Source organism: Colossoma macropomum, unplaced genomic scaffold (genome assembly GCF_904425465.1).
Source record: "Colossoma macropomum unplaced genomic scaffold, Colossoma_macropomum, whole genome shotgun sequence".
NCBI classification, from domain to species: Eukaryota; Metazoa; Chordata; class Actinopteri; order Characiformes; family Serrasalmidae; genus Colossoma; species Colossoma macropomum.
Genome location: NW_023494789.1, coordinates 14,727,544 through 14,752,936, shown reverse-complemented (window position 1 = coordinate 14,752,936; position 25,393 = coordinate 14,727,544). Strand labels below are relative to the sequence as shown.

The following is a 25,393-nucleotide window of genomic DNA, read 5'->3' as shown; positions in this document are numbered from 1 at the left end:
GAGTGTATTCACACACACACACACACACACACACAGACACACACACAAACACCTGTTTGTCCAGCAATCTTCTCTAGATTATTTTGGATATCAGTGCTTATTGCTTGATTTTTTTTTAACTGACCACCCTTGGACAAGACCTAGGGGCCAGGGATAGTGGCCTAGTGCCCCCTTAGTAATTCAAGTTTGAGAACCCTGCCTTAAATTCTAAGGCTACATACGTAGGCCCAAACTTTAGTCCCTCACTCTCATAGATACAGATGAATAAATGAGTATAGAAATATTATAAATGCAAATATTTCCAGAACAGTGTACTACATGTAATACAATTAGGCAGCTAACATCCTACCATGCTATTCTGATGTATTAAAGGATAAAGAGGGCCAGCTAACCTTCCAGCACAGTTCTAGAGATTTGTACAATTAATGCCAAGGCACGCTGAAGCTACTCTGGCAACCTGTGGAGGCCCAGCACCGTACTAAGACAATTTATGTTTGTCAGTCATCTGTACCTAACTTACCTTGTCATTCACTCTTCAAAGGTTTGGACTTTTTTCAACTACATATAAGAAATTTGCTTTCAAAGTGTATAACATTTATTCAGTATACTAGTCCTGTGCAATTTTGAGGATTTTAAATAATTAGTAGTAAGTTAGATGTTAATGTGCCCACAATGAAGAATAAAGATTATTCTAAAACTGGCGGGTGGGGGGGCCAATCAGATTTCAGGGAAGGCCCTGACCACTCCGGCCATCCCTTTAAAACTGTGCCATGTTGTAATATTTATGTTATTTTCCCATATGTCCCTTTACAGTCTTGTGATATGAATCAAAGGCATATAGCAACTATACACACAGTGTAAATCCAACAAGCCTCATACTCAGAGAATAGAGAACCTTATTATATGGTTGTGAATACAATGTTTTTTTCTTGGATACTTATTAGAAGAATTACAGACCTTATTACAGTATACAGCTAAACCAACTGAACACTGAAAAGGTACCTCTTGCATTTAATGGCATCCTTTCACTGTGCACATGTCCATGTTCAGAGGCATCCAACTAATTCAGCATTAAATATGTCAGTTGGTAGCATGTGCACTGTGTTTAAATGATGACCGTGTGCATGCACAGATATGCAGGTGCCATTTAGGAGATATTTGTGCAGCTGTGCACATGCTTCTGAAGCCTGCCGTGTTTGAGCAGCAGGGTTTCTACAGCTCAGTTCCTTTCCCTGCACTGTGTAAGAACCGTGCAGGAACACAGCAAGGATATAAATAAGCACAGGATTCTGGAAGATGTGTCAGTAATACCATGTCAAAGTGACTGATGTCCACAGTCACCATCCATGTCATGGGTTTTATCAGGAACCTTTACTTTTAAAAGGCGTTTTCTACCCTGAGGTCCACTTACAACACTTGTGTGGGTTTATGTACCAACAACACTCAGATTGGAAAGGAAGGGACAAGAAAAATGGATGTAAGTAAAGAAAAGGGTTCAAAGCTCTCTTATGATGACAGATCTACTTAACTGAAATATGTAACCCCAGCGCAATTAAGTCAATAGGATTAAATCCTGGAATTATTTCAAGACCACATTAAATTCATTTAGTTTACTGCAGCTGAAACTAATTTGGGAGTTTAAAAACAGTAAAAGAGGAGAGGAAACAAATGGGCAAGAATAACAGAAAAAGCATGATGGAAAGGGCCTTACATGTGGAGGAGATGGGTTAGAGCCATTTTACATCTGTTGGGTTAACCCTCAGGCGTCTACAGAGTCACTGTAATGGTTTTGCTATCCATTTGATTTGATAAATGTGCATAATTAATTACATTTGTTATGTAATGAACTACATTTATACTCAAACTGCATTCTGTAACAACAGGTTCGAGTCTGCACTTCCCATTTCGTCAGTTCAGTTCAGTTCAGAAATCACCTCTTCTACTTAAGAACAAAGATGTGGTATCAATTGAAGCTTAGAATCTCACGATTTTACTCGTTTCAATGAGCTATGAGTGAGAAACAATTTCATACAAATGTATAAAGATGCATTTAAAGTGTATATAACATGGATACCCAGGAAGGTTAAAGTAATGTTTCGGCGAAAAATCTAATTTAATTTTCCATATACCCCAGATGTCGTTAATCAACCAAGACATGTTTAATGTTTAACTTTTGCTTCAGTAGTTTAGCACTGGAGTTACGAGGCTAATGTTGCCTTAAATACATCCCCAAAACTTTTCTCAACCCACACAAATAGCATCCAGGTCTTGCAGATGTGGTTTAGGACACATGATTTACTATGACTTGCTTTGACTTTTTACAATAAGAACTACAAAAACGAACAAAACTTCACCACGTAGCTAAATGATGACAATACTGTGTCAAATTCCTCTCTTAGAGATTCCTCTTTTATGTAGTTTCTGTTATTAAACATACATCTTCAGTTTTAAAATTCAAGATTAATGTTAATCATTAAAAGAACTGATAGAAACTTGTAACATAATCTATAGCGTCTATATGCCTGCATGCAACAGGCAGCCAAATTTTAGCAGAAGACCTGCTGTTTAACCCCTTACTTGGCCAAAGTATTATTACACTCTTTTATAACCTAAAAACAGCTCAACCAGCTTGCATTGAAGCCCCTGTAGTTACTGAATAATAAGCCTTAGTATGTAATAAGTCTGGAATTTTACAGGGTAAAGTGGCTGCCTACAGCATTCAGCTACACAATGAAGTTGTGTTTGTTTTTATAGTTATACAGTTTATCCAGTTATAGTTTACTTTAAGCCATACTGTGCTCTAAACCACATCGACAAGTCTGGGTGGCCTTAATGAAGAGCTAGATCTGGTCTGAGTGGGTAGAGGTATATTTCAGGAAAGATTTGGGTGACTATTAGTGTTTGTTAGCAACGTTACCCTTGTAGCTCCAGTGCAGCAAAATTTGGATACAAAACATGTCTTGATGATCGACAACATCTGGGGTAAGTGGAAAATTTGTGTAAATATGACTTTTCGCCAAATCGTTTCTTTAATGCTGAGCTGTGAAATGACTATGTACAGATTTTGACTTTAAGAGCAAGGAAAACCCAAACTCACACACACACACTCACATCTAGCAGAATCAAGGTGATGTCAGTCACATAATAAGACGCCTTCACAATTTTGACTCCTAGCTACTGACACACGCTGATACGCTGCAGCTATGAATGGTGTCTCTTTTGGCAATCAAAACCAAACTCAGGCTGCAGACACAACATCCTGCAATCACTGTCCATCTGCCACCTACTGCAGCCTTCAGCTCCACAGCTCACTCCGGCTCTGCTCACACAGACGGCACGGCAAAACTAAAACAAATACAGCACAGCACACATACTCACCTTTCTGTCCTGCCCTGGAAACATTCCAGCTGGAGGCAGTCACTACGCTCGGGTCTGAGGGAGCTTCTGCCCCTATAGGAAGAAAGAGAAGCACTTTATTTTCTACAGAGCATTTTGGATTTGAACATTCTCAAGTTGTTTAAGGTTGTCACTAATGATTCTAATAGAAATTGAGTAATCTACTGAGGATGAGGCAGAATTTCTGAAATTTGGATAGTAAATTGGAATTTTTGGCGTACAAATTAGCTTTAATCTAACATTACACATTCTTATGTTTAAGAACCATAAAATGTCTGAACTCTATTCTCCACCAGCAGTGAAGAACCTGTGTCTTATGTTTTGATCAGAATCTCTGTTATCTCTAATTAAGAAAAAGTAGAAAGACTATTGCAGAAGTATAATGCCATGCAGAAGATCATAAAAACGCAGCTATACTGCATAGTAAAAAAGAAAGTAGCTGAAAGCTCATTTTACACTTTATTCATATCCACTTTAGTCCACTGTATTTCAAGATTATGTCCAAAATATCCCATTGGGCAGTCATTACTGGTTCCGCTAAGTCAAGCAAATTGTGCTTACTTGTTAAGATATCATTATATTACTCATTCAGTGTCTCTGAGGCATTGTGTAGTTTGCAGAGTGAAACTGAAAGTATGGCAAGAACAGGAGTGTTACGAGAATAAACATCTCAAGCAAGCGCAGTGCTTCAAATGACATGGACGTGGCTTTATAAGCACATCTTGAAAAGCCCAGTTAATGTGGAGATCCTTGCCTACTTAATACAGCTTTACGTTGACTGGTGGTGCATATTAATGTCAGTGGTCTTGTGCACCTTCATTAAAAACAATGATCTCGAAAATGAGCGAATGGGTAGTTTTTGAACATTATTAATGTAAATGACCTTACAAATTTGAGTATCAAATTTGACTGAAATGTCCATCCTTATGATTAACAGATTATTTTGACTGGTTGACTGAAGTTTCTTAAAAGGCCAAAGAATAAAAACAGATCATTAACAATAATAAACCATGTATAGCCTTTCAAACATTGTGAAATACTTAACAGGTAAAAAAAACACTAAACCAAGAGACATTTAAAAGACTGTAAGTAGAGCTTTAATAGGGCTGAAATTTTGGATCTGAATCCAAACACAGCCCGAGAATTTTTGCCTGAGCCCAAAGCGACCTGACACATAGCATTGTGTTTTGAGTCTGAACCCAACCCGGACCACATCATCAAGATCTGAATCAGGAACTGACCTGAAAACAACAAAATTGTGTCCAAACCTAACCCGAATTGATCCTTCCATCACAAAATAAAACCTGACAGGACAGTGCCGGATACCATGTACTGAGAATGATAGCTGTCATTAGAGCTAAATAAATAAAATATAAGACAATATATATATAAGACAAAATTTAGTCTGGATAAACTTTCCATACTGCACTGTTGTCACACTGTGTGGCGCTGATATAGCAAGCCTTGACCTGTTGAATCCTAAAACTCTAAAACTCACAAAATACATACTAAATACATAAAAATATGTTTGGCCAAACAATGAATGTTCTTTTGCCTCCACTAAAGTGTACTTTCCTCAATGGATTCACTGTTTATGTCCTGTTTTCAGACAAGCATGGGCCTTGTGGACCTCAGTGTGTGACTCCAGCGTGCCACATGGTAGTGAAAGTAAAGAAGAATAAAGTAAGGAGGGAGAAATGCAGTGTAGAATCTGTTAAAAGTGGGAGGCAGGCTGTGAGAACCTGGACATGAAATGCGAACCTGATACATATTTGAGAAGTGACGTCCAAACCAGAACAAACCTGATGTGAGCAGTCGGGTCCTGGATGGTTCGGCTAAATATTTCAGGCGGAACTGCTTGAGCCGAAAGTCTGCATTATCATCATACAAACTGACAACAAGTCATTGCTAATTAATTGAGAATGTAAATTTTAATCTATTTATTTTCATTTGAGTAATTAAGTTTATGAATAATCGTGACAGCACTAGTTCATTCATGCATTTTAGTGAAAAATACATGTTTATTAGCATTCTCTCCATGTCCAGTGGACAGCAGGTAAAACAGCCTTTAATACCAGAAGATTACAGACTTGTTAGTGTACTGAGGAGATTTCATTACAGCGCAGCAACACAATATCAGCACGTGTTGACAGGCTTGCAGCAAGCGATGCTCTGCGTACAATGGGTTCTTTTGACTCTGAGCAGGGAATATTTCATCCCTTTAGCTACGGAAGACAATAAACACTGTGTGGCTCTCTGCTGGCCGCAGTGACTGGAGTCTGTTCAGAACAGAGGTGCATGGTGTTTAAGGAATGCAAAACATTAGCTCATTTCTATTCTCTGTCAATCAAGCAAATGTAGGCTTGATACTAACAAAATGAACTCTCAGGAAAAAACAACAAATCTGATTTGTGCACATGTGTGCTCCTCTGGTAGCTATAGTAGGTTTAGGTACCTTATGCAAACTGTAGTGGTGTTAATGGATCATGCAGGCTCCCCGCTGCCTGGGCTGAGAGGGAGAATAAATCGGCCCTGTACTGACACATCCAGAACTCTGGCACAGAGGCATTGTAAAAAAGGTTTGTTTTTTTAACTTAAAAAAGTATCCTGGCTGCCTCAAAAAATTGAGTTTATTAAGCACCAAATGATAAGTGAAAAGTAATATAATCTGTGTGTCACATTCTGACAACTTATCAAGTTTAATAAAATCTCAGTATCTCAGTTTTAAGGCAGCCAGTTAATCTAAAGTCAAAACATCAAATTTCATTCTATAGTGCTCCTTTCTCCTTTACACCAAACCCCTCCCACCAAAATCACTAGGCAGTATGCCGTCCATATAGTGTAAAAAGGGGAACAGGGCACAAGCTGCTTTTAAGTGCTGTTGAGGTTTGAATTGATGTAAAATACAGATTTTGTTTCTTTAAACTAAAAGTTTTCATTGTATTGTTTCATTCAAAGTATTTACTTGAATTGAATTAAACCAGTTAAATTGCTTGTTAACCACCAATTTTGGTTGAATTGGCAAACCTTTTTTACAGTGCAGCACAAATATGCATCCAGGTCCAAGTCAGACTGACTCTAATTACCTGTCCTTACCTCATCTGACCAGGGCTATCAAAAACATGTATACTAGGCATTCACAATATGAACAGATACCATACTGCAATTATATTGCGATTACAATTTGCCTTGCACTATATTAAAAACACTAGAACTGTACCTAGTGGTGTACTGGTGGGAAATGCAAATTATGACAAATTCTATGATAATATGTTTTTTTATATGACAGAATCATTAGTCCAGTTTAATGGGATTTACAGTAGCAGAATATACAAAAACAAAATATCATTTTGGGTATTATAAAAAGGTATTGAGACGGTGTAGTTTTGTCATAACGCCCACCCCTTTTTGAAACACTTGATGTACCACTGTTGAAGACAAGCTTATTTACATTTGGGTCATGTGAGCACTTAAACCTCTTAAATGGTCAAGATCCACCAGCAGGCCCAAAGTTTTATTACACACTTCTATAACCTAAGAATAGCTCAGCCAGTTGGTACTGAAGTCCCTGTAGTTGCTGAATAATATGTCTTTGTATGTAATAAGCCTGGGATTTTAAGGGGTTGATGATTTGGAACATCTGACTTACGTCCGCACAGCACACAATGAAAACTTAGTGATATGTAAGAGGATCATCTTGTGACAATAATCAATACTGTGACAATGATTAGTAATTTATAATGTGTGTACATAAACATACATCAATTTTCTGAGTATATTAAAAATAATTTTTATTCAACCTAAAAAAGTCAAACAAAGCGTAATTTTTCCCATGAAGCTGTCTTAGAATGTTTTTAGAGGGTTTATGTACAAAACACAAGCCAACTTTTCAACCTCTCTTTATCACTTAGAATTAAACAGAGCATTTCTATTACTGCACCTTTAAGACTGATGTATGTAATTAAAGTCTGTTGTGATTGGCTACCCTGCAATTTACCTCTCTCACTAGGCAGTATGGGCTGAAACGCTCCTTATAGCTTCTACATAAATGGGTGGAGCTGAACTGCTGTAGGCCAAATAGGCTGTATATATGAGTTGTGTTTATAACATCAAAAACAATAATTTTTAGAGCCATTTTTCATGTTATGAAACTTGTTTTGAAAATGTTTAAATATGACATCAAACTCTTGTATCAGAAAAGTGAGTGAGGAAAACTTGGTTTTCCATGATATGGCCCTTTAAAATTAAACAAAGAAGAAGAAAAAGTTGAATTCAAATCTCACAAACACTTCAAATCAGCCTCTGCCCTGTTTCATTTTTATTGTGCTGTTTATTCTTACATACGCATGTTCTGCCTTGGAATTAATAAAATGTATTGTCCTTGTCTCACACCAAATCCACTGTTTCATTATTACATACATGACAGAAATTCTGCAGATGTGAGAATATACTTTGACCAAATATACAGAACATATGCATAAACACTTTTACAAGAATGTAATGTAACAAAACACTTTAAACATTAAAAGAGCTGGGAAAGGGAAATCCCTGCCAAAGGCCAGTGCCCACACATCTGCAGAGAATTTTTATTGTTCATTTAATTGTTATGCAATAAAAGCATTTCTTTTTCCACCTAATTTAAGGCCATTTGTTCTTATTTCCATCAAACAGCACCTTCCTTTTGTTTTATAAAAGATTAAACAAAACTCCAAGAACTCTCCTCTGTGTTTAGTTTAATATGTAAAGAGTACGCTGGACAGAAAAATGTGTACATACACTCTGAGGTTACACGGGGCAGAGACACAGTGCAGAGAAGGCAGAAGTGTGACTATGTTAACTGGGTGCTAATTTGCCATTAAATACATGTGCGTTTACACACTTGTAATGAGCTGTTAATATACACACCTGTTATTGCCAGTGATGACTCTGAAGAGTGACACACACACATACAGAGAACAGGCTGGGCTGTGGGGAACAGGTGGTGTTCTCTACAGCCAGTGAGGTATGAACCACGTACAAAACTCTTAAATAGAGTCTTTCTATACTATCACATTTCATTACCAAGTAGCCTCTTACTCCACTTAGTACAATTTGCCAAAATCACCTTAACCTGCATCTCGTTCTGCCTTGAAGAGTCAAGCCTGCATGGTTCTGAAGGAGCAAAGTCAACCAACTAAACCTAAAACCAGGACTTTTACTGTTATATCAGTAATACACTGATTAATCTAGACAATTTATCAAATAATCAGTTTGCATATTCATTATCATACACAACCATTCCCAACTAATCACTGATGATTTATCAAGGTGGTTTTTTTAAATCAACCATTTTTTGAACTGAGTGATCTTCACAGGCCTTAACCCTTTAAGACCCAAACAAAAATGAGGCTATTTCTGCTGTTTAATCAGCTTTTCTACATTGTCTCAGTGTTGCTGCTGCATGAATCTAATATGTAAAGAAAGCTGAAAATGTGTAGACCTTTCTGTAGTTGGTCTCACAAACTACCATTCTGAACAAATAAACACATGAATCAGAATACAAATCGCACATCAGTTGCTTTTTATTGCTACTCTGATTGAATAAAGCAATAATATAGTTAATGCTCATCAATCTGAACTGAGCTCTGAATGAGTTTGTGCAAATTCAACTGTGCATTCAACTTCAAAGAAAGCCTCCTGAATCTTTTATACAGTGATAGAAAACATTGTAGCTCAAAGCTCTGATACTACAAGGTATGTTTCACTGTAGCCAACATGCACATGCTGCAACTCCTCTGGTGGCAGAACGGACCACAGGTGAGACTCTCAGTTTGATATGGCTAAAATGTTTATTTGGCAAAATCTCTTTCCATGCTCTTCCTCTTTCTGTTGTTTTTTCCCTCTGTTTACAATTCACTTTCTTCTTTTTATATTATTTTTTGTCTTGTTTTGATATCCCTCTCCTTCATGAGTGAACATACGCCAAACATAACACAACACTGATTAACTTCAAGAGAGCAGCACTAACGGACAACAAGGTACAAGAACCTCCCATGAATAGAGAAAGAGAGAGAGAGGGAGAGAGAGGCTTTGTGCTTGCGCTGGATGGACCAGCTCTATATCAAAACAGATGAAAAGCATTTTTACCCTAATCAGCCCACATCTGCAGTCTAACCCATCATTAGACAATCAAGAAATATCTGGAAAATTGCAGGGCAATTTTGAGATTAGTATTCTAATGTTTCCTCGACAACAAAGGCAGGTTTTATTATGAGCATTTGTGACTGATGCCCTCAAAATCTGAACGTCATAGACAATATGACGGCCCTTAACGGAGAGCAAACAGACTGATTTAAGGCCAAAATCACCAGGGAAACCTGAGCCATACTCAAATCTCCCAGCTCAAAGGTGGCACTAGGGGCTTTATTCACTCGCCACTCTACAATAGATGTATTAGTTTAACATGAGTTCTAAAGATTCAAGTGATCAACATGCACTTAAATCTAAGGCAGGCACTATAATATTCATTATAATATGTTCAAAACTTTTAAAGTTAAGTCTTGTCTTGTTGTGACTGTACCTTTTCTCAGACCTTTCCCAGAATCATATGGTCTTGTGTAAAATTACATCTCTTCTTAGATTCATGTAAGCCAACCGAAAACTGCACTATTAGAGCACAGGCCGAGACTTTGGGAAAGCGCCATGTATCTGGTTTTGTGTGGATGTGGGGAGAAAAAAATAAAAATCACTTTTTCAATCTGAGTACATATTCATACAGTTTAATATGATTGATTTGTTTCAGGACCCTGAAATTATAGCTTTTTATGTGGTACATATTATTGATATGAGTGCTGTTAAACTATGAAAATTTGGCTTTTTCTCCTGCCATAACATTTGTTGGAGAACACAACTGCACTGTATCTTAAAGAAAAAGCTGTCAGTGGTAGACAGGGTTAGCAATGAGATCACTCATCTGGACAGAAAGTCCAGATCCCACATCCTGAAATGTATTCTCCTCTCCAATCAGTGAGTGATGGAGTGGCATAGGAGATTCAAATTACAGCCAGATCGGACCTTTTTCCATGATAAATAGACCTACAGTGTTGATTCTTTTAGTGAAGAGATTTAAAGGAAAAATCCTGATTTTTTCAGTCTAATCTCTGCCTCATCTGTATCGTATCACTGTTTACCAGCGGCAATAATTATGCTTTTCACTGTACTTGAAGAAGAACAGAAAACCAATTGGCATGAGTTATTGAAGCAACTGCCCAATGACTTCTATTATAAGTGTGCTTTGAGATTTGGTACACAGAGATAAGGTTGCAAAATGCTGGAATACTCCTTTAGGCCTCTAGGGGCATAAGATGGGCATGACTGAAAGAAACGTTTCACAAAAATAACTAGGAATAACTAGGAAAATGTTTTGTATGCTGAAAAGTGAACCCTCGTTCCATTTTCCAACAGAAGTAAGCACATTTAGACCACATAGTATAATGCTATATAAGCCTCATTGTGTATTCACTTTCAAGCCAATGAAGATTCTTCCAAAAGTGAAATTGAAATCACGTAAGAGGCTGCAAATATTCTGTGAACTACATGCTCTTCTTGGAACCAGCACACATCCACTGCCTTAATGAATTATTAGCGTAATTATGCTGGGCTCTAGGATGTGAACGGAAAATCTGAAGCTGGCTGGGCCAGCAAGTTGGACAATAAAGCTGTTTGATTGCGGGTGGAGAGTGAGAGAAGGAGGGAGGGACTGATGAAGCTGCTCGTAAACTCGTGTTTGGAGATGGGCGCAGATCCCAGCCTGAACGCTGGGGTTTATTTTGGCTTCCTCTCTTCTCCACTGTCAGTGCCCTGCAGCAAACAAGCACTTAACTAACGGTCAAGAGCATCGTAGAAATGGGTCCAGAACGCAGCCCAGAGGATGGAAAAAGAAGGAAGCATGGAAAAGATTCATGGCTCCGTTACCTTCTCCAGGGGAATGTGAGAAGGTTGGGAATTTTGGGTGTTTATTGTGGACCGAAGAAGGGAGCTAGGGGACTCTTCGTCACTGCCAGGCTGACTTGACCTGTACAAAAGGAAAACCAACAATGGACAAGCAGGGAGGGAAAAGCTCCACCTGAGTGCACCACAGGCAACAGGAACCAGTCCGCCCCCCAAATCCTCCAGCACCTACTTCACCGTCCTGTCTCAGGAAGCTGGTCCGTAATGTGATAAGTCTGCTGGGCTCCAGGGAGCCGGCTTGCCTGGTACAGGCCAGGCAGAGACAGGCTTCAGACTGGGCAGTGAACCCAAGCGGGCGTCTGGGACACAGAGGGTGTAATACAAGGACCTCTCCCATTAGCACAACAAACGGCAGAACGGAACAAAGGCTCCTGAGCAGCTGCAGGCCAGTCTTCTCCGTTAGCCTGCTTCAGATAGACAGCAGCCAGGCCCACTGCGGGGCTCTCCTCCTGGGAGCTAATGCTAATGAGGCAGCACTAGCCTGAGGGTGCCGAGACACCACTGAGTCTTTGGGCCCTAAATCATTGATGGTATAATAGCTTTTCAGGCAGGGCAGCCTGCAGTTCAGTGGATTTGCATGGCTCAGCAGAGCCACTCTTGCTAGAGTCTCTCAGTAAGTGACAGCTTGATGCCCACTCAATCAGGTGAGAGCCAAAGAGCTTCTACACACCAAAATCCCCAGTGCTGGACTCACCCTTACACTTTTGAATTCATTCTTGCACTGCTGAATTCACTCTTGCAGTGCTTAATTCACTCATACAGTGTTGGATTCACTCTTGCAGTGCTGAATTCACTCTTACAGTTCTGAATTCACTCTTACAGTGCTGATTTCAATCTTACAGGGTTCTGTCTGTTCTGTAGGTGTTATCCCCATCCACTGGGGCCAAATAATATTGAAGGGGGACTTTAAATTTTAAACACTACCTACATTATTAATAATGCTGTCTTAAGTCAAAATGTAATCCATATTTCTACAACTTTTTACACTAAGAAAAAACGACGTTTTTGATATTTTCCCATTTAGCTTTACATCTATTATTGGTCAGGATGCTCACAGTACCCAATAAAACTTGGCATGACTGGTTACAGGCTATGTGCATATTGCTATTCTAACTGCTATTATATATATTGTTTAGGAACAATATATTGTACAGCCCTATTAAGGACCTGTCAGCAGGTCCAGATGTCCTTTCCTCACTCTCATAACTACATAACTTACAGATTAGTTTTATACTTGTCACCGAATAATTCACTGTACATACAGAATACTAAGCATTAAGACTCATAAATGAATGATAAGTCAGAGGTTAAGAATTTAACCTGTGGACTCTGAGCTGGGCTAGTTCAAAGAGCTAGTTCTATGAACTGGTTCATAAACACATTATTGATGGTTCCAGGCATTTTTAATCCTTTCAAAGTCACAGCCAAATGCTTGGGGTGAATTCAGATGGGACCTGACATCAAAAGAATCTTGATAGAATGATTCATAACTAAAAACAGGCCTGCAGTCTCAGTAATGCGGGTTAGCCTGCTGACAGTGGAACTAAGTGTCTATGGCCACAATTCTGTCTCATGCTGTGAAAGTAATTAAGTGGCTGCGAGGCTGAAACTGACACTTGTGGCTTGCCACAATGCTAATTTTATTACATGCTAATGTCCAAAAACGGTTGCTCAAATAGTATCTGTTTTAACACTGGTCATCCAGAACCCAGCACTGTTTTCCTGTTCTTGTCATGGTTTATGATAATAAGTGAAAGTTAATATGAAAATGAGAAAGACTTCAAAAGCTTACTGTCAACTGCTGCTGCCTTAGCCAGTACAAATGCATATTGTGCAAGACCCATCCATCAAAAGGGTGTACAATACTGTGCAAAAATCAGAGACCACCCTTCATTTATGAAATTTCCAGTCACAACGACTATTAAGTACCAGCTACTCATTTTTCCAGCATCAGGAATTTCAGATTTTCCCCCTTTGCCTTTATTATGACTTCCTTTCTTTTTGGGAGTCTTGCCTTGCATTTTCTTCTAAGAAATCTGCAGGGATATTTTTTCACACCTCTAAAATTCAGTCTTAGAAGATGGTTGCATTTACTGTTCCTCATAATCCAAGAATTCTCAAACACATTAAACGATGTTGAGGTCTGGACTCTGGGGTGGTCACTCCATAGTTCTGAGAACACAGCAGCTTCTTTGTTTGATTTGTAAATTGTCTATTTCCTTTTCTCAGCAACAGCTTCTTGACAGCTACACATCCTTTCAGACTCAAAGTGTTGAGCTATCTTCTCACAGTGGAAGGATGGACAGAAACAGCTGTGGATATTTTCAGATCTGAAACAAGAGTGGAGCTTGATTTTTTCCTCTCTCTCAAATATGACAGCTTTAAGTACTGTCTGATGGTGACAGTTTTGGTGGTCTACCAAGCCGTGCATGGCTGTTAGGAGTCCCATTTTCTCTGCATCTTTAAATCATTTTTTGAACTCCAGTTTTGGAAACTTCTATTTTTTCCACAAATTTTCTTTGCCTTTCCTTATAAAAGAAAAATATTTAATGGCCGTTTTGACTGGAAATTAAATAAATGATGGATGGTCTCTGACTTTTGAACAGTACTGTTTATATTTAAGTGGATATAGTAGGACTGAGCCTGTTTCACAGCTGCAAAACGTTGCTAAACTGCCTCTGAAACTTAAGCAGTAGGTCTAGCCTCACAGACCGATGGGCATTACTGGAGGCATCTCATGCATTGTAGACAGCAGCAAAGGGAAAGATTAGCTTTTCCTTAAAGGCCTATGAGTTACATCAAAGCAAAGGCATCGTTTACATTGCAGTTTAATTCCAGAAACCGCAAGCACTGTTTGTTCAGACCAGCAACATGTCACAAACATGATATTAATTTACCATTTAATGACCCAAGCGCTCTCGTGCCACAGTGTCCAGGCATCTCTCGTTGCAATAGGATCATGCAGGAATGTGGGGCGAAATCCACGCACCGTTTAGATCTGTATCAGCACTGCCGGAGCACATATGCTGCAGGCACACACTCCCCATACGATGACAGCAGTCCTAAGCGGAGATTTGGGACAGATGGGTTCTGAGAAGCTCCGGTTAACACAGAGGAATTTTAAAAGTCATTACAGTTTAGATAGAATGAAAGGTCAGGGATTTGGTCCAAATGTGTCCGCTCATGATCAGAATGATTCAAATACTTCAAAGGGTCTACCTTAGACTTAACAGAAAACTAACAAATGATGCAGGGCAGTGAGAGATCAGTCAAGAGGCACCTTGTGCATGACAGTAATGTGTAAGGATTGTGTAATCACTGCAGAAAATAACATAATTAAGAAGTACTGATTTTGTAATGATTGCAGAAAATAATGCAAGCTACAGAAACTGATTGAGTATTAATAACACTTCCTTACAACTGACCATCATCAGAGAACTCTGTACCTTGAACACATCTAGCCATGCAGCATCTGGCCCACATCTGTCAGGTGCTCACATGCTCTATTCTAAACATGCGACGGTAAAAAAACAGGCCTACACGGTGTAACCAAGGGTGCTGACAGAGATCTTTACATGTAATCAGCCAACTTCCGTAGAGTGAAACTCCAAAACAAAAAGAAAATCAATGTCCACAGACATAAACTCACTGGTCACTTTACCTACCTTGTATCTACACTCACTGTCCATTGTATCAGATCCACTTACTATACAGGTACATTTTGTAGCTCTACAATTAGAGATTGTAGTCCTTCTGTTTCTCTGCCCAATTCTGGCCACAGAATGCTGTTGGATTGATATTTGTGTCACTGCAGTGCTGAGAATTATTAAATGATACCTGCTCAGTGGTGGTCCTGTTTGGGTCCTGACAATGCTTAACACATTATGTACAGAAACAGATGGACTAATGAATCGTAGTGCACCAATATGGTAAGTAGACCTGGATAGTAAGTGTAGATACAAGGAAGTGTACTTTAAAAAAGTGGCCAGCGAGTGTAGATATAACACCAAAATGAATGCCTAAAAAAAAAGATATAATGAATTTACTTGATTCAAATGTGTACATCATTCCCTAATGAATGTAACATATTACATCCATTTTGTCTTTCAGTTTACTTACTTTTGAGAATGTAATACAATGTGATATACTGCATTATATATGTTTTATTAAAGTAGAAATTTCTCCTTTTTTCCAGTGAGATCTGCCAATTTGGTCAGCATTCGACTAAGAAGAAATCTGAACAAGAATCAAATTTTGTGTCAGTTTCTCCAACTTTGCAGCTGTTTCCCTTGAAGGGTTACTTTGTTGAGTTATAGTTGGCTGTGCAGCTGGGAAATGATGACAGGTATGATCGCTGCATCACAGGCCATTTGTATTATCAGCACCGTCATAATTTGTGTGGAAGGGGAGTAGTGTTAGAGGTGCTGTATCTGCATTGATATATTCTCCTAAAACACTACTGGGAAACTAATCTTGGAGAATTCTGACAGTGATCAATACGCGCCGTCTGTTATAAAACGAGATCCACTCCTGGCTCTACAACAGTATTCACAGGTCTGCTTATGAAGAATGGAAAACATCTGTAGGCTTAAGAGTCTCCCTCTCTTACTACGTCTTTGTCACCTGACCCCGTGGTGTGACAGTCACGGCAAGACGAAAAGGATTAGGAGCCAGACTGATCTGTGTTTCCACTAAAATGGCCAGGCCTTTATTATTTCTCCTTTCCATTTGTCATTTGGCCAGCTCTGGACAGAGTGCAAGTAGAACGTTTTTGAAGCCTTGGCTGTCTTCAGCACTCAGTCCTGTCAATCATGTGGACGCTGTCTTAATACCACTCCCTACATGGGTTAGGGAAATAAGCATGAGCGCTCCAGCGGCTAGAACATGGAAGCCAGCAAGAGAAAGACAGAGCCAGAGCAAGAGCGAGAGAGGAAAGTGTGGTCGATGCAACAAAATGCTGCCAAAAATCTAAGATCGTTCTGTCAAGGCTGGAGCGAGAATAGTCCAACATATCTGCAAAATGTGAGTGTCTTCTTGAGGAATCGGACTTTGATTGATTCACTATATTAAAGAATAACATTATTTCTGCTATGATACGCGTGGCCCTGCTGGGTATTATTCCTCTGCAAAACCACAAAGACTTCCATAAGCAGACAACACACAGGGAAGCATGGATCAGCTGCCAGGGAAAGGAACAGACCGTCAGTCCATAAAGTAAAGCTATGTAGTGGTCACAGCAGTGGATGAATCCTAGTGGAATTTCTCATTAGAAGTAACATAAGTTTAACTAGGGATGCTCCGATCCAACTTTTTCTCCCTCAATATAAATTCCAATATCTGAAATACGCTACAGATTCGATACCAGTGTTGTGTTACGGTACTAATTTTTCGTAGTAGCAAAGAACATAAACACATGCAGAGGCATAATGGAGATAATCCTTCCTTTAGGACTGTGTAAAGTTTTAAAATATATTTTTCAAGAAGGTTTCTGAAGTTTTCAATGAAAGAACAGTGATAACCAGTATTGAAACATGGGTCTGTTACGTACCTGAGTGTTATTTACTCCATTTAATCCTTCAAGGCTGACACAAAAATGTGGCTAATGTCTGCTGTTAGATCTGCTTCCCTCTGTCAAATTTACAATTGCTCAGTGCTGTTGCATTCATTTCATATGTAAAGGACATGACTGAATAAAGCCACAAATTCTTAGACATTCCTCTAGTCTGTCTCACAAGATACCTTTTTAACAAACAAATTTTTAAAAAATTGAAACATCTGGAGGTCATGGTGCAATACATGGTCAGTGTTAGTGTGCATTTGCCATGAAAACCTATTAGCATAGAGTGTTTCGTGTTTGGTACTTTGCAGTCAAACACGCTCTTTATCAGGAATCAGTGAGCTGAATGGAGTGTGTCACTGGTAGAGAAGATTTCTCCCTTTGGACTGCCCCTTGGGGGGTGGATTTGTAAGTGAATTTCCAGTCTTAATGAAAGTTTCTTCTTCGCTGAACTGAAGGTAAGTAGAGTGGCAAATGCAAACAGTGCACTCAGAAGTGGAAAGATGGTAAAAGTCTTCTTTGGTGTTGATATGGTAAAAAGAGATTTCAATAGTAGTAAAAATAATAGTCTATTACTGTCCAAATTGTATGACTATTAATAACAACTAACTTTGACTGACTGCTGGATAGATCTTAGAGGCCTAAGCAAATAATGTAGTAAGTAGTAACATTCAAATGCATTTCCAAGCTTATTAGCATATATATATTCAGATACTTTCCATGCATGTACAAACTTTTAACTGTAACACTCCATAGAGTTTGTGCAGTGTTCCATATGCTTGTGTTTTCATGAAGTGAACATGGCTGACTGAAAACAGAACAAAGAGTGATGACGTTGGGACAGCCTGGAGTTGTTAGGGGCTAGAATGAAAACAGCAAAGTGGGAGGAGCAGGAGTTACATGCATGTGTGTGTGCGTTGGATGTATGTCTGCATATGTAATATGTAAACCCAGTATTGTACAAAGCATACAGAGTTGCCTGTTTATTAGGTACATCTATGTTGTATTTACACTCATTGACCATTTTACGGAGTACTTTTGATATAAATACGCTTTGTAGTTTTACAGTTACAGTTGGAGTGACAGTTCCCAGCCTGCTGGGCTGTGGGGTGCAGGTACGCTCGAGCAATATGAGAGTGGTAGATTTCAGCCAGTTACTGAGGGGTTCAGCGTAAGGGCATGGCTGCACTGGGCCAGTTTAGTGGTCACAAAACTCCAGAGGGGCAGAAATCCAGGAGGTGTTTATTTCCTGATGATTACGTAACGGCTGCAGGTAACCTGCTGTATGTCTGTCTCTGCCTGTCTCCAGCTGCAGCCTGCTGGAAAGACTGCACCCTCTTCTACTATAAACTTTAAAAACTTTATATACCTGCCTGACCTACACTAAAACAGGCCATTACTCCATCATGTTGCCTCTAAATCTGAGGCCCAAAAATAGATGCAAAGAAATAAGGGAGAATGGGGAAAGGTAGAGGTGGTAGAGGTGGACATTCCAGGTGGGTATTCCAATGTAATATATTACGAGACTGCAATCGCAAAAGGTCATACAGTTTCTAGAACAATCACAAAATAGTAATTTGCCCACATTATGCAGACCGGCGAAGCACGTGAGTCTAAGAGGGGCAAAGTAATGAGAAAAAGAAGGATGAACATAGGGCACATAAACAAAGATTCCTTTAGTATTACCTCATTTCCTGTCGAGACCCGGTCGTGAGATGTCCCAGACTGCTGAGATAAAACGTATTCCTCATGCAGTACCGCTCTAGTGCATGCTACTAACCCGTAACATATTGCGCCCATTCTCGGCCTTCAATCAATAGACCAGGCCTGGTTAAGGGAACGTGGTGATGTTTTAAATTGTAAATAATGTACAGGTAACAGGGAGAGGTCTTTAGCAAAGGGGAAGTTCCTCTAACAGCCCACTCAGGGTGAGGGGATCTGGGCTTGATTAGCGATTTCATTCCCTCTCACCACCACCACCTCACTCAACGTCTGGAACCATCCATTTACATCTGGGTAATTGGGGACACATGCGGGTCTGGATTTTCCCAATCACTCCAACCCCCAAACAGCTCTACCCCGCTTTAGCATGTCCTGTCGGGCCTCGGATGGGATCCAGCACTACTCCGCAATGGGAGAAGTACACAGGCTTTGTTCTTTGAAAAAGCAAAAATTCAGATTGGAAAAAGCACTTGAGAATGGTATGAGCCAGAACCTGATAGCATATGGGAGATGTTTACAGTAATGTTCTGCTCCTGAGATCTTATCACATGTCTTCATTTAGTGAATCACCTGCTCACAGAGCAGCACTCAATAGCCATGAGCAACTTTTCAGAGAAACAAGGACTGGGTCTCTGTTCACACATTCTGTATGATGATTTATCTTTAAAGAGAGAAGATCTAATGTTGGTAATCTGAAATCACAGTGATGCTTTTTTATATAGGTTTAATTTAATTAGTTGTACAGTACAACATAACCAGGAACAGCACTGTGTTAGCATTTTTAGTAATCTCTGCCAGCATTCCTGGGGCTTTTTAAGCAAAAATTCATCCTTATTCAACCAGCAATAAGAGAACGAGAAATTCTAAAAATATCCCAAATACTTCTGAATAATAAAAATGAGGGTGCAGAGGCCAATATGAACTCAGCAGACTTTGTTTTGCCAAAAGTTCCATAGTCATAATTATCTAGTAGAAGGAATATCATTCAGAGAGTTGCTGAGGTTGCTTTTGGCCCACAGTAAAGAGGCTTGGCTCTGAAACTAGGTTCCAACTAACTTACGCTCTATCCACAGCAACATTTAGATGACAATTAGGGCATTTTTCACTGCATATTCAAAAATAAGAACTGGACCAAGTGGGAACAAACAGAACTTTTGCTTCCAGTTCTAGTTCATTTTCCACCTGCTAAAGAGACAGTTGGGACCATCATAAGTGCAATTAACACTTTCATTGTCTTTTTGGCTATTTTATTTGTACAAGGCTGAAGTGCCTATTCTGCTAATCATATTGGTTATCTTTGCTTTACAATAGATGTACTGATATGAAATATTATTAACTATATAATATTAGCTATATTTCTACAGTTACACAGAATCATGTGTAGAATTAGATAAAGCTTAGATTTTTACTTTTGAGTGTGGAAATAGGAACCCAAACATTCGTTCTTTGGAGGCTAACATAAATGCAAGTAATGTTAGTGTTAGCTAACTATCTTATGTCACCTTAGTGAACTCTGCAAATGAGTAATTATAAAAGTAGCAATCAATTCATCAACATACCATTCTATTTCACATTCTGATGCACTTGTTGGTCAATTGGCAAATTTTTCATTGGCTTCAGCTGCAATTATTATTAAACACAGAGGAGAAAGCCTAGGTCCTGTTGGTTCCAATCTTGAGCAGGTGGCTAATATTATAAACCTGGTACCATTAGTACTGGACCAGTGGCTAATGGAAAAAAATGGAGAGTTCCAGTTTTTTGGTGTTGCAAGAATTCTGGTACTTTATGCACTGGAACAACAGCCTTAGTCTCACCCGAAGCTTTGAGCCTCACAAGGATATCAGACGGCAGGACATTTTAACTTTGAAATTGAATAGATGGCATGTGATTGAGTCCAGTTGCTTCCATCTCCTCAAATCAAATTCCAGCCTACAGATTTTCTGCAAGGAAATTTGCCCCTATATTACCATTGAGGCAATTCTCTTAGTCCTCAAAGCAAGTGGTGTCAGCTTTAGCAAATATCTATACTTTGCCTGCTTTAAATCAGGGGTACCCAAGTCCCACACCTGGGTCTAATATTCAGATGCTCCTGAAGGCCTTGATTAACTGGATCAGATGTGTTAGATTAGGGTTTGAACTAAACTCTCAAGGGTGGTCTCAAGATCACTAGGACCTGGCCAGGGCAGCCCTGCTTTAAACAGATATTAAAGAGAATGTATTTGAAGAAGGAAAGGATGATTACACAGCAGCGGCTGTACGAATCCAGGTGATGTCACCTGCAATCCGAAGCTGGATGACAACAAAAGTGAAAAACAAAACTGCCAAAGAACAAGTGAGAACAATGAGTAGACCACAGATATTATGGATCAGCAACAGTTTCTGAACCATGGAGAACACTGGCACCCTTGTTAGTGCAGAACTATTCTCACATGGATAAACACCATATAGCCATAATTCATGTCTCCCTTGAGTTTGACTAATGTGATCTAGGTCATAAGGCATGTACGCAGTGGGGTTTCACTTTTAAGGTAAAGCGAACCAAAGCACTTTCAATGGCATGATGAGCTGGAGTCTAACCCGGTCCAGGTCCCTTATGACTGCAGAGAGAGTTAAGAGTCTCTCCTGTTCTCTGAGGGGTTCTGCCTGTCTGTCTGCGGGCCACATGCACTCCACCGCGTTTGATTCCGCACATCTGGAATAGCTGCTTGGTGGGTTAAGTTTGCCCGCATACACTGTCTGAAACGAGCAGAAACCGCTGACGGTCCATAGAGACCACCACTCCTCCAGCACTCTTTTCCCTCCCTCCAGCCCTCCATCCCTTCTTCCCTCCTGTCCTTGCGGCATAGACTGTTTAATCGAGTACCAAGAGACCAGTAACAAGCGTTTTAACTGGGGAGGAGGGGTTTGAGCATATATGAGTGGGAGAAGGGAAGACTGAATGCAACCGAGTGATGAATGATTGAAAAAAAAAAAGTACAAATACACAAGGAAAAGTGAGAAAGAGAAAGTTTTTACTGAAAAACCTAGGAATGTCGATCAGCCAAGACATGTGCGGTGTTTAAAGATTGTTTAGTTTTAGGTTTAGGTAGTTCGGGGAAGTCGATGCTTTAGTTTTGCACTGATGGAACAAGGCTAATGTAGCTTACAAGTAACAAAAGCTTATGCCTCAAACTGTATGCCTGAATCATCCCACAATTGCCTCACTGCAGTGAGTTGTTAAGTAATCTCAAACAGACACTACGACATTCTGTTATCTATAAAAATGGACAAAAGTAGCATAGCTAAAAACAGTAGTAGTAGCCATGTTAAAGACTTTGTCAATTCTCTCTTTAAATTACAATCCAGCAGCAGAATCACTCAGAATGTGTCCATGTGAGAGATAGAGAGAAAGAATGAAAGGGAAGGAAAGGAGAGCTAGAAAATGAGAGGAGAATCAGACGCAAAAAAGGAGGCTGAAATGGAGGCAATATGGCAGTCCGTTATCCACTCGGCCTATGTTTTCAGTGATGTATGTGTGGATTGGTCTGCTCCAAAGTTCCACATCTTCTGCATGCAGAAGAGCATAAATTAGGCTGGCTGAATGTCTCGCCATTGGCCAGTCTTTAGCTTCCACAAACACTGTCCCTGCTGCAGCAATCATTGGCCTTTGATTTCATCCACCACTTCTTTCACACTGATCTCATTTTTGTCTTTCCTCTGCACTATTTCCAGACCAGTGTTTCATAACTAGGAGGAGGTGACAGGACACTTGGGGAGGTGGAATGTGTTATGGTTTCATTGGAATGAGAAGAACGTTTCCTGGAAGAAACACTAAAGAGGCTGAGCATTTCTAACGATTTTATTATGTAAGCTAATGACGCTAACCAAGCTTCTGCTTTTCGTCTATATATGCAGCACTGTCAATATCTTAAAAATGTCATGATCTCATGAGGCCCCTGGACACAAGCATCTTTGAAGATCCTTGGTCAACCTAAAATATAGCGTCAGAGTATGGAATGAGGGACCTTTATTTAACTTAAATATATTTCATTAATATAAAATATAAATATTTTTCATTAAATATTCAAGGGCTCTATGTTCAATTTAATTTAATTTAATTTTTATATTTTTTGCAGAGGACTGTCCCCAGTCTTTGAGCCACTTCAGGCCTTGAGTACTGAGGCCAGCCTAGGCCCCTTGGACCTAAAAGGCCCCTGGATGCTGGGCCTACTGGCCTGGTCAGTAATCAATCTCTGGCTTTAGGGCAATGATTCCCAGGCATGATCTTTTTAGTGATTTTCCGACTCACTTCAACTCAGGAAGGGCAGGTAATTACCTTATTCGTTGGATCAGGTGTGTTAGAAAAGGGAAAATACCAAAACATGCAGGACTATGGCTGGAAACCAGTGCATTATGGGATGAAAATGTACTAAACGTGAATTAAAGACTTGCAAGGTCCAGAAAAAGGACAAGTAACACCAGTTAACAGGAATATAATTGGTTCACCATAGCATTCCCTTATTACCTCTCCATGGGACACAAAGCGATCCTTGCAAGTAACAGCTCAAGCCAAACACTGTTTTATGACACAGCAGGGCCGTCAGTCATCCATCACAGCTTGAACTCATGAAATGAAGGTGCCTTGACCCCCTCTCCCCCATGAGAGAGCAAGGTCAAGGCAGGCAAGGCCGTCTGGTGACCCCCCTGATGACTCCTGCGAGGTGGGAGAGATGCAGGGCGGCCCAGGAACGCTAATGACTTTTACAGCTAGTCTGCTTCGCTTTCCGACTTTCCTCTCAAATATGCCTGTGATCATTTACACACGAAAAGAAGGAACAAAGATGAGCCTGGCCTGCAGATTACAGCCACGGTTAGGATCAGGCTTCATCCAACCAGCCTGGAAATATAGAGCTCTGTGAGAAAAGACAGTGAAGTCTCCAAACTTCATCCAACCAGCCTGGAAATGTGGAGCTCTGTGAGAACAGACGATGAAGTCTCCAAAATAAAGGCCTTAATCAATCATAAAAAACCCTTCAGACAGGCTTGAGCAGTTGCAAAGCTAAAAAACATTTCATTATGCAAAAAAAAAATGTAATGCCACATGTCTAAAGAGAACTTTAGACTGACCAAACTGCTCATTATTTGCACTCAGTGTATGAAGGTTTCTACTTTGATTGAACACATGTCAGTAAAGCTCTTCCATAGTGGTCTTGCCTGTATCCTGTCCTCAGGGCCTGCAGTCGTTTAGCCTTAACATGGTGAGAGGATGCAGAGTGGAGCACTGCCAAACCACTGTCAGCGCCTGGTGAATCTCAATACATTCACTTCACATGATCTCACCATTAAACTCACGTGCCCTGCCAAATACATTGATAACATACAAGGCCATCTGTGCATGACTGAAATTTGGAGGAAATTAGGGGAGGGCATATATGTCAAATACTGAACTGGAACCTGCCTCTATAATAAAATCTCTTAGGGCAGAGTTTTGAATCCGAGTACAAATGCGCTGCACAGTGTAGCAGTTTCTAACACAGCTGAGCGAGCTCAAGAAGGGCATGGATACTTATAAGCTAATGCGCTCAAGCAGGTGCAGTAGGTGGGGGGGCGAGACACAATTCACTATCCTTAATGGAAAATACAAATTCACACAGTTTACCTCCGTCAAATCTAGTTGAAGCCTGAACTTTGCTTCAATAATTTTGCACTAGAGCTAAAAGGTTAATATAGCTAACAACTAGATGCAGTTTTGGCAAAGTGTGATAACCTTGGAATGGAATAAATGCAGTTTGCAGTTAAATGCAGTTAAATTTGAAAGTAAAAAAAAATTTCAGTGTTGGTCAGACTGTTCAGACTGTTCAAATGCACTCTTTGTACAGAGACCTACAGTTTGTCTGAATAGATAATTAGAAAGACAGATTTTCTAAACAAGCCAAATGAGGAATGCTTTGGAGGAATGCTTTTTACCCCTCATAAATTTTTATTGCTCATTTTTTTTGCAGATAAAACACTACTATGTGGACTAAATGAAGACATGAAAAACACTAGCACATTGCCCGCACTTTGCATTAGCCAAAGTCACAATATAAATACATTCGCGTGCTCTTTAACCCTATTGAACTGAATGTCTCGCCAGCGTGTGCATGTGTGTGTTGGCCAAAATGAGACATATTGGCATGTAGAATCAGCATTTCTGTGAGCTGTCTTTAAAAGATCTGTATAAAAGATGCATGAGGCTTCTTTTATTGTATTGTGACCTTTTCCAAGTAAGTGCACAAGCTCATACAGAGCCCAGCTCGGATCAGTTTGTTCTTATTGTTGATTTGTTAATGTTTCAGATTTGTTAGATCACATTCTTTATGTGTCGAATAAATGCATCAACAGCAGTGAAACAACACGTGGTTAACAGAGAAGAACATATTAAACAGCAGAAATTGCTAAGTTCTTTGTTGGTTTTAAAGACCAAACGTACATTTTAAATATGAAAATGCACAATCAAATGCCTATTTAAATGAACATGAAGCAAATAAAGTGCTACATTAAAAGTAACAAGCAATAGGTTATCAAGAAGGCCAGTGAGTCGTGCATAATTATACTACAACAATGTAGTTTAGGTGTGGCAGCAGCATTCGAAACCTGCCTGAAACATTATTTGCACCATAAAACAGCAACACATCAGCAAGCAATCAAGCATGCAATAAAATAAATGAATGAATGAATGAATGAATGAATGAATAGGATGATTTCATG

The 25,393-nt window shown here is 39.6% G+C and overlaps 1 protein-coding gene across 1 annotated transcript in view; it reads right to left on the bottom strand.

The window, feature by feature from the left end:
• The window catches only part of ror1 (receptor tyrosine kinase-like orphan receptor 1), a 148,173-nt gene that overhangs the window by 37,532 nt on the left and 85,248 nt on the right, over nucleotides 1-25,393 (bottom strand). Inside the window, exon 2 of the mRNA XM_036570227.1 lies at nucleotides 3,379-3,450. Within this exon, the coding sequence (XP_036426120.1) occupies nucleotides 3,379-3,450 (72 nt within the window). The remainder of the gene's footprint in view (nucleotides 1-3,378; nucleotides 3,451-25,393) is intronic.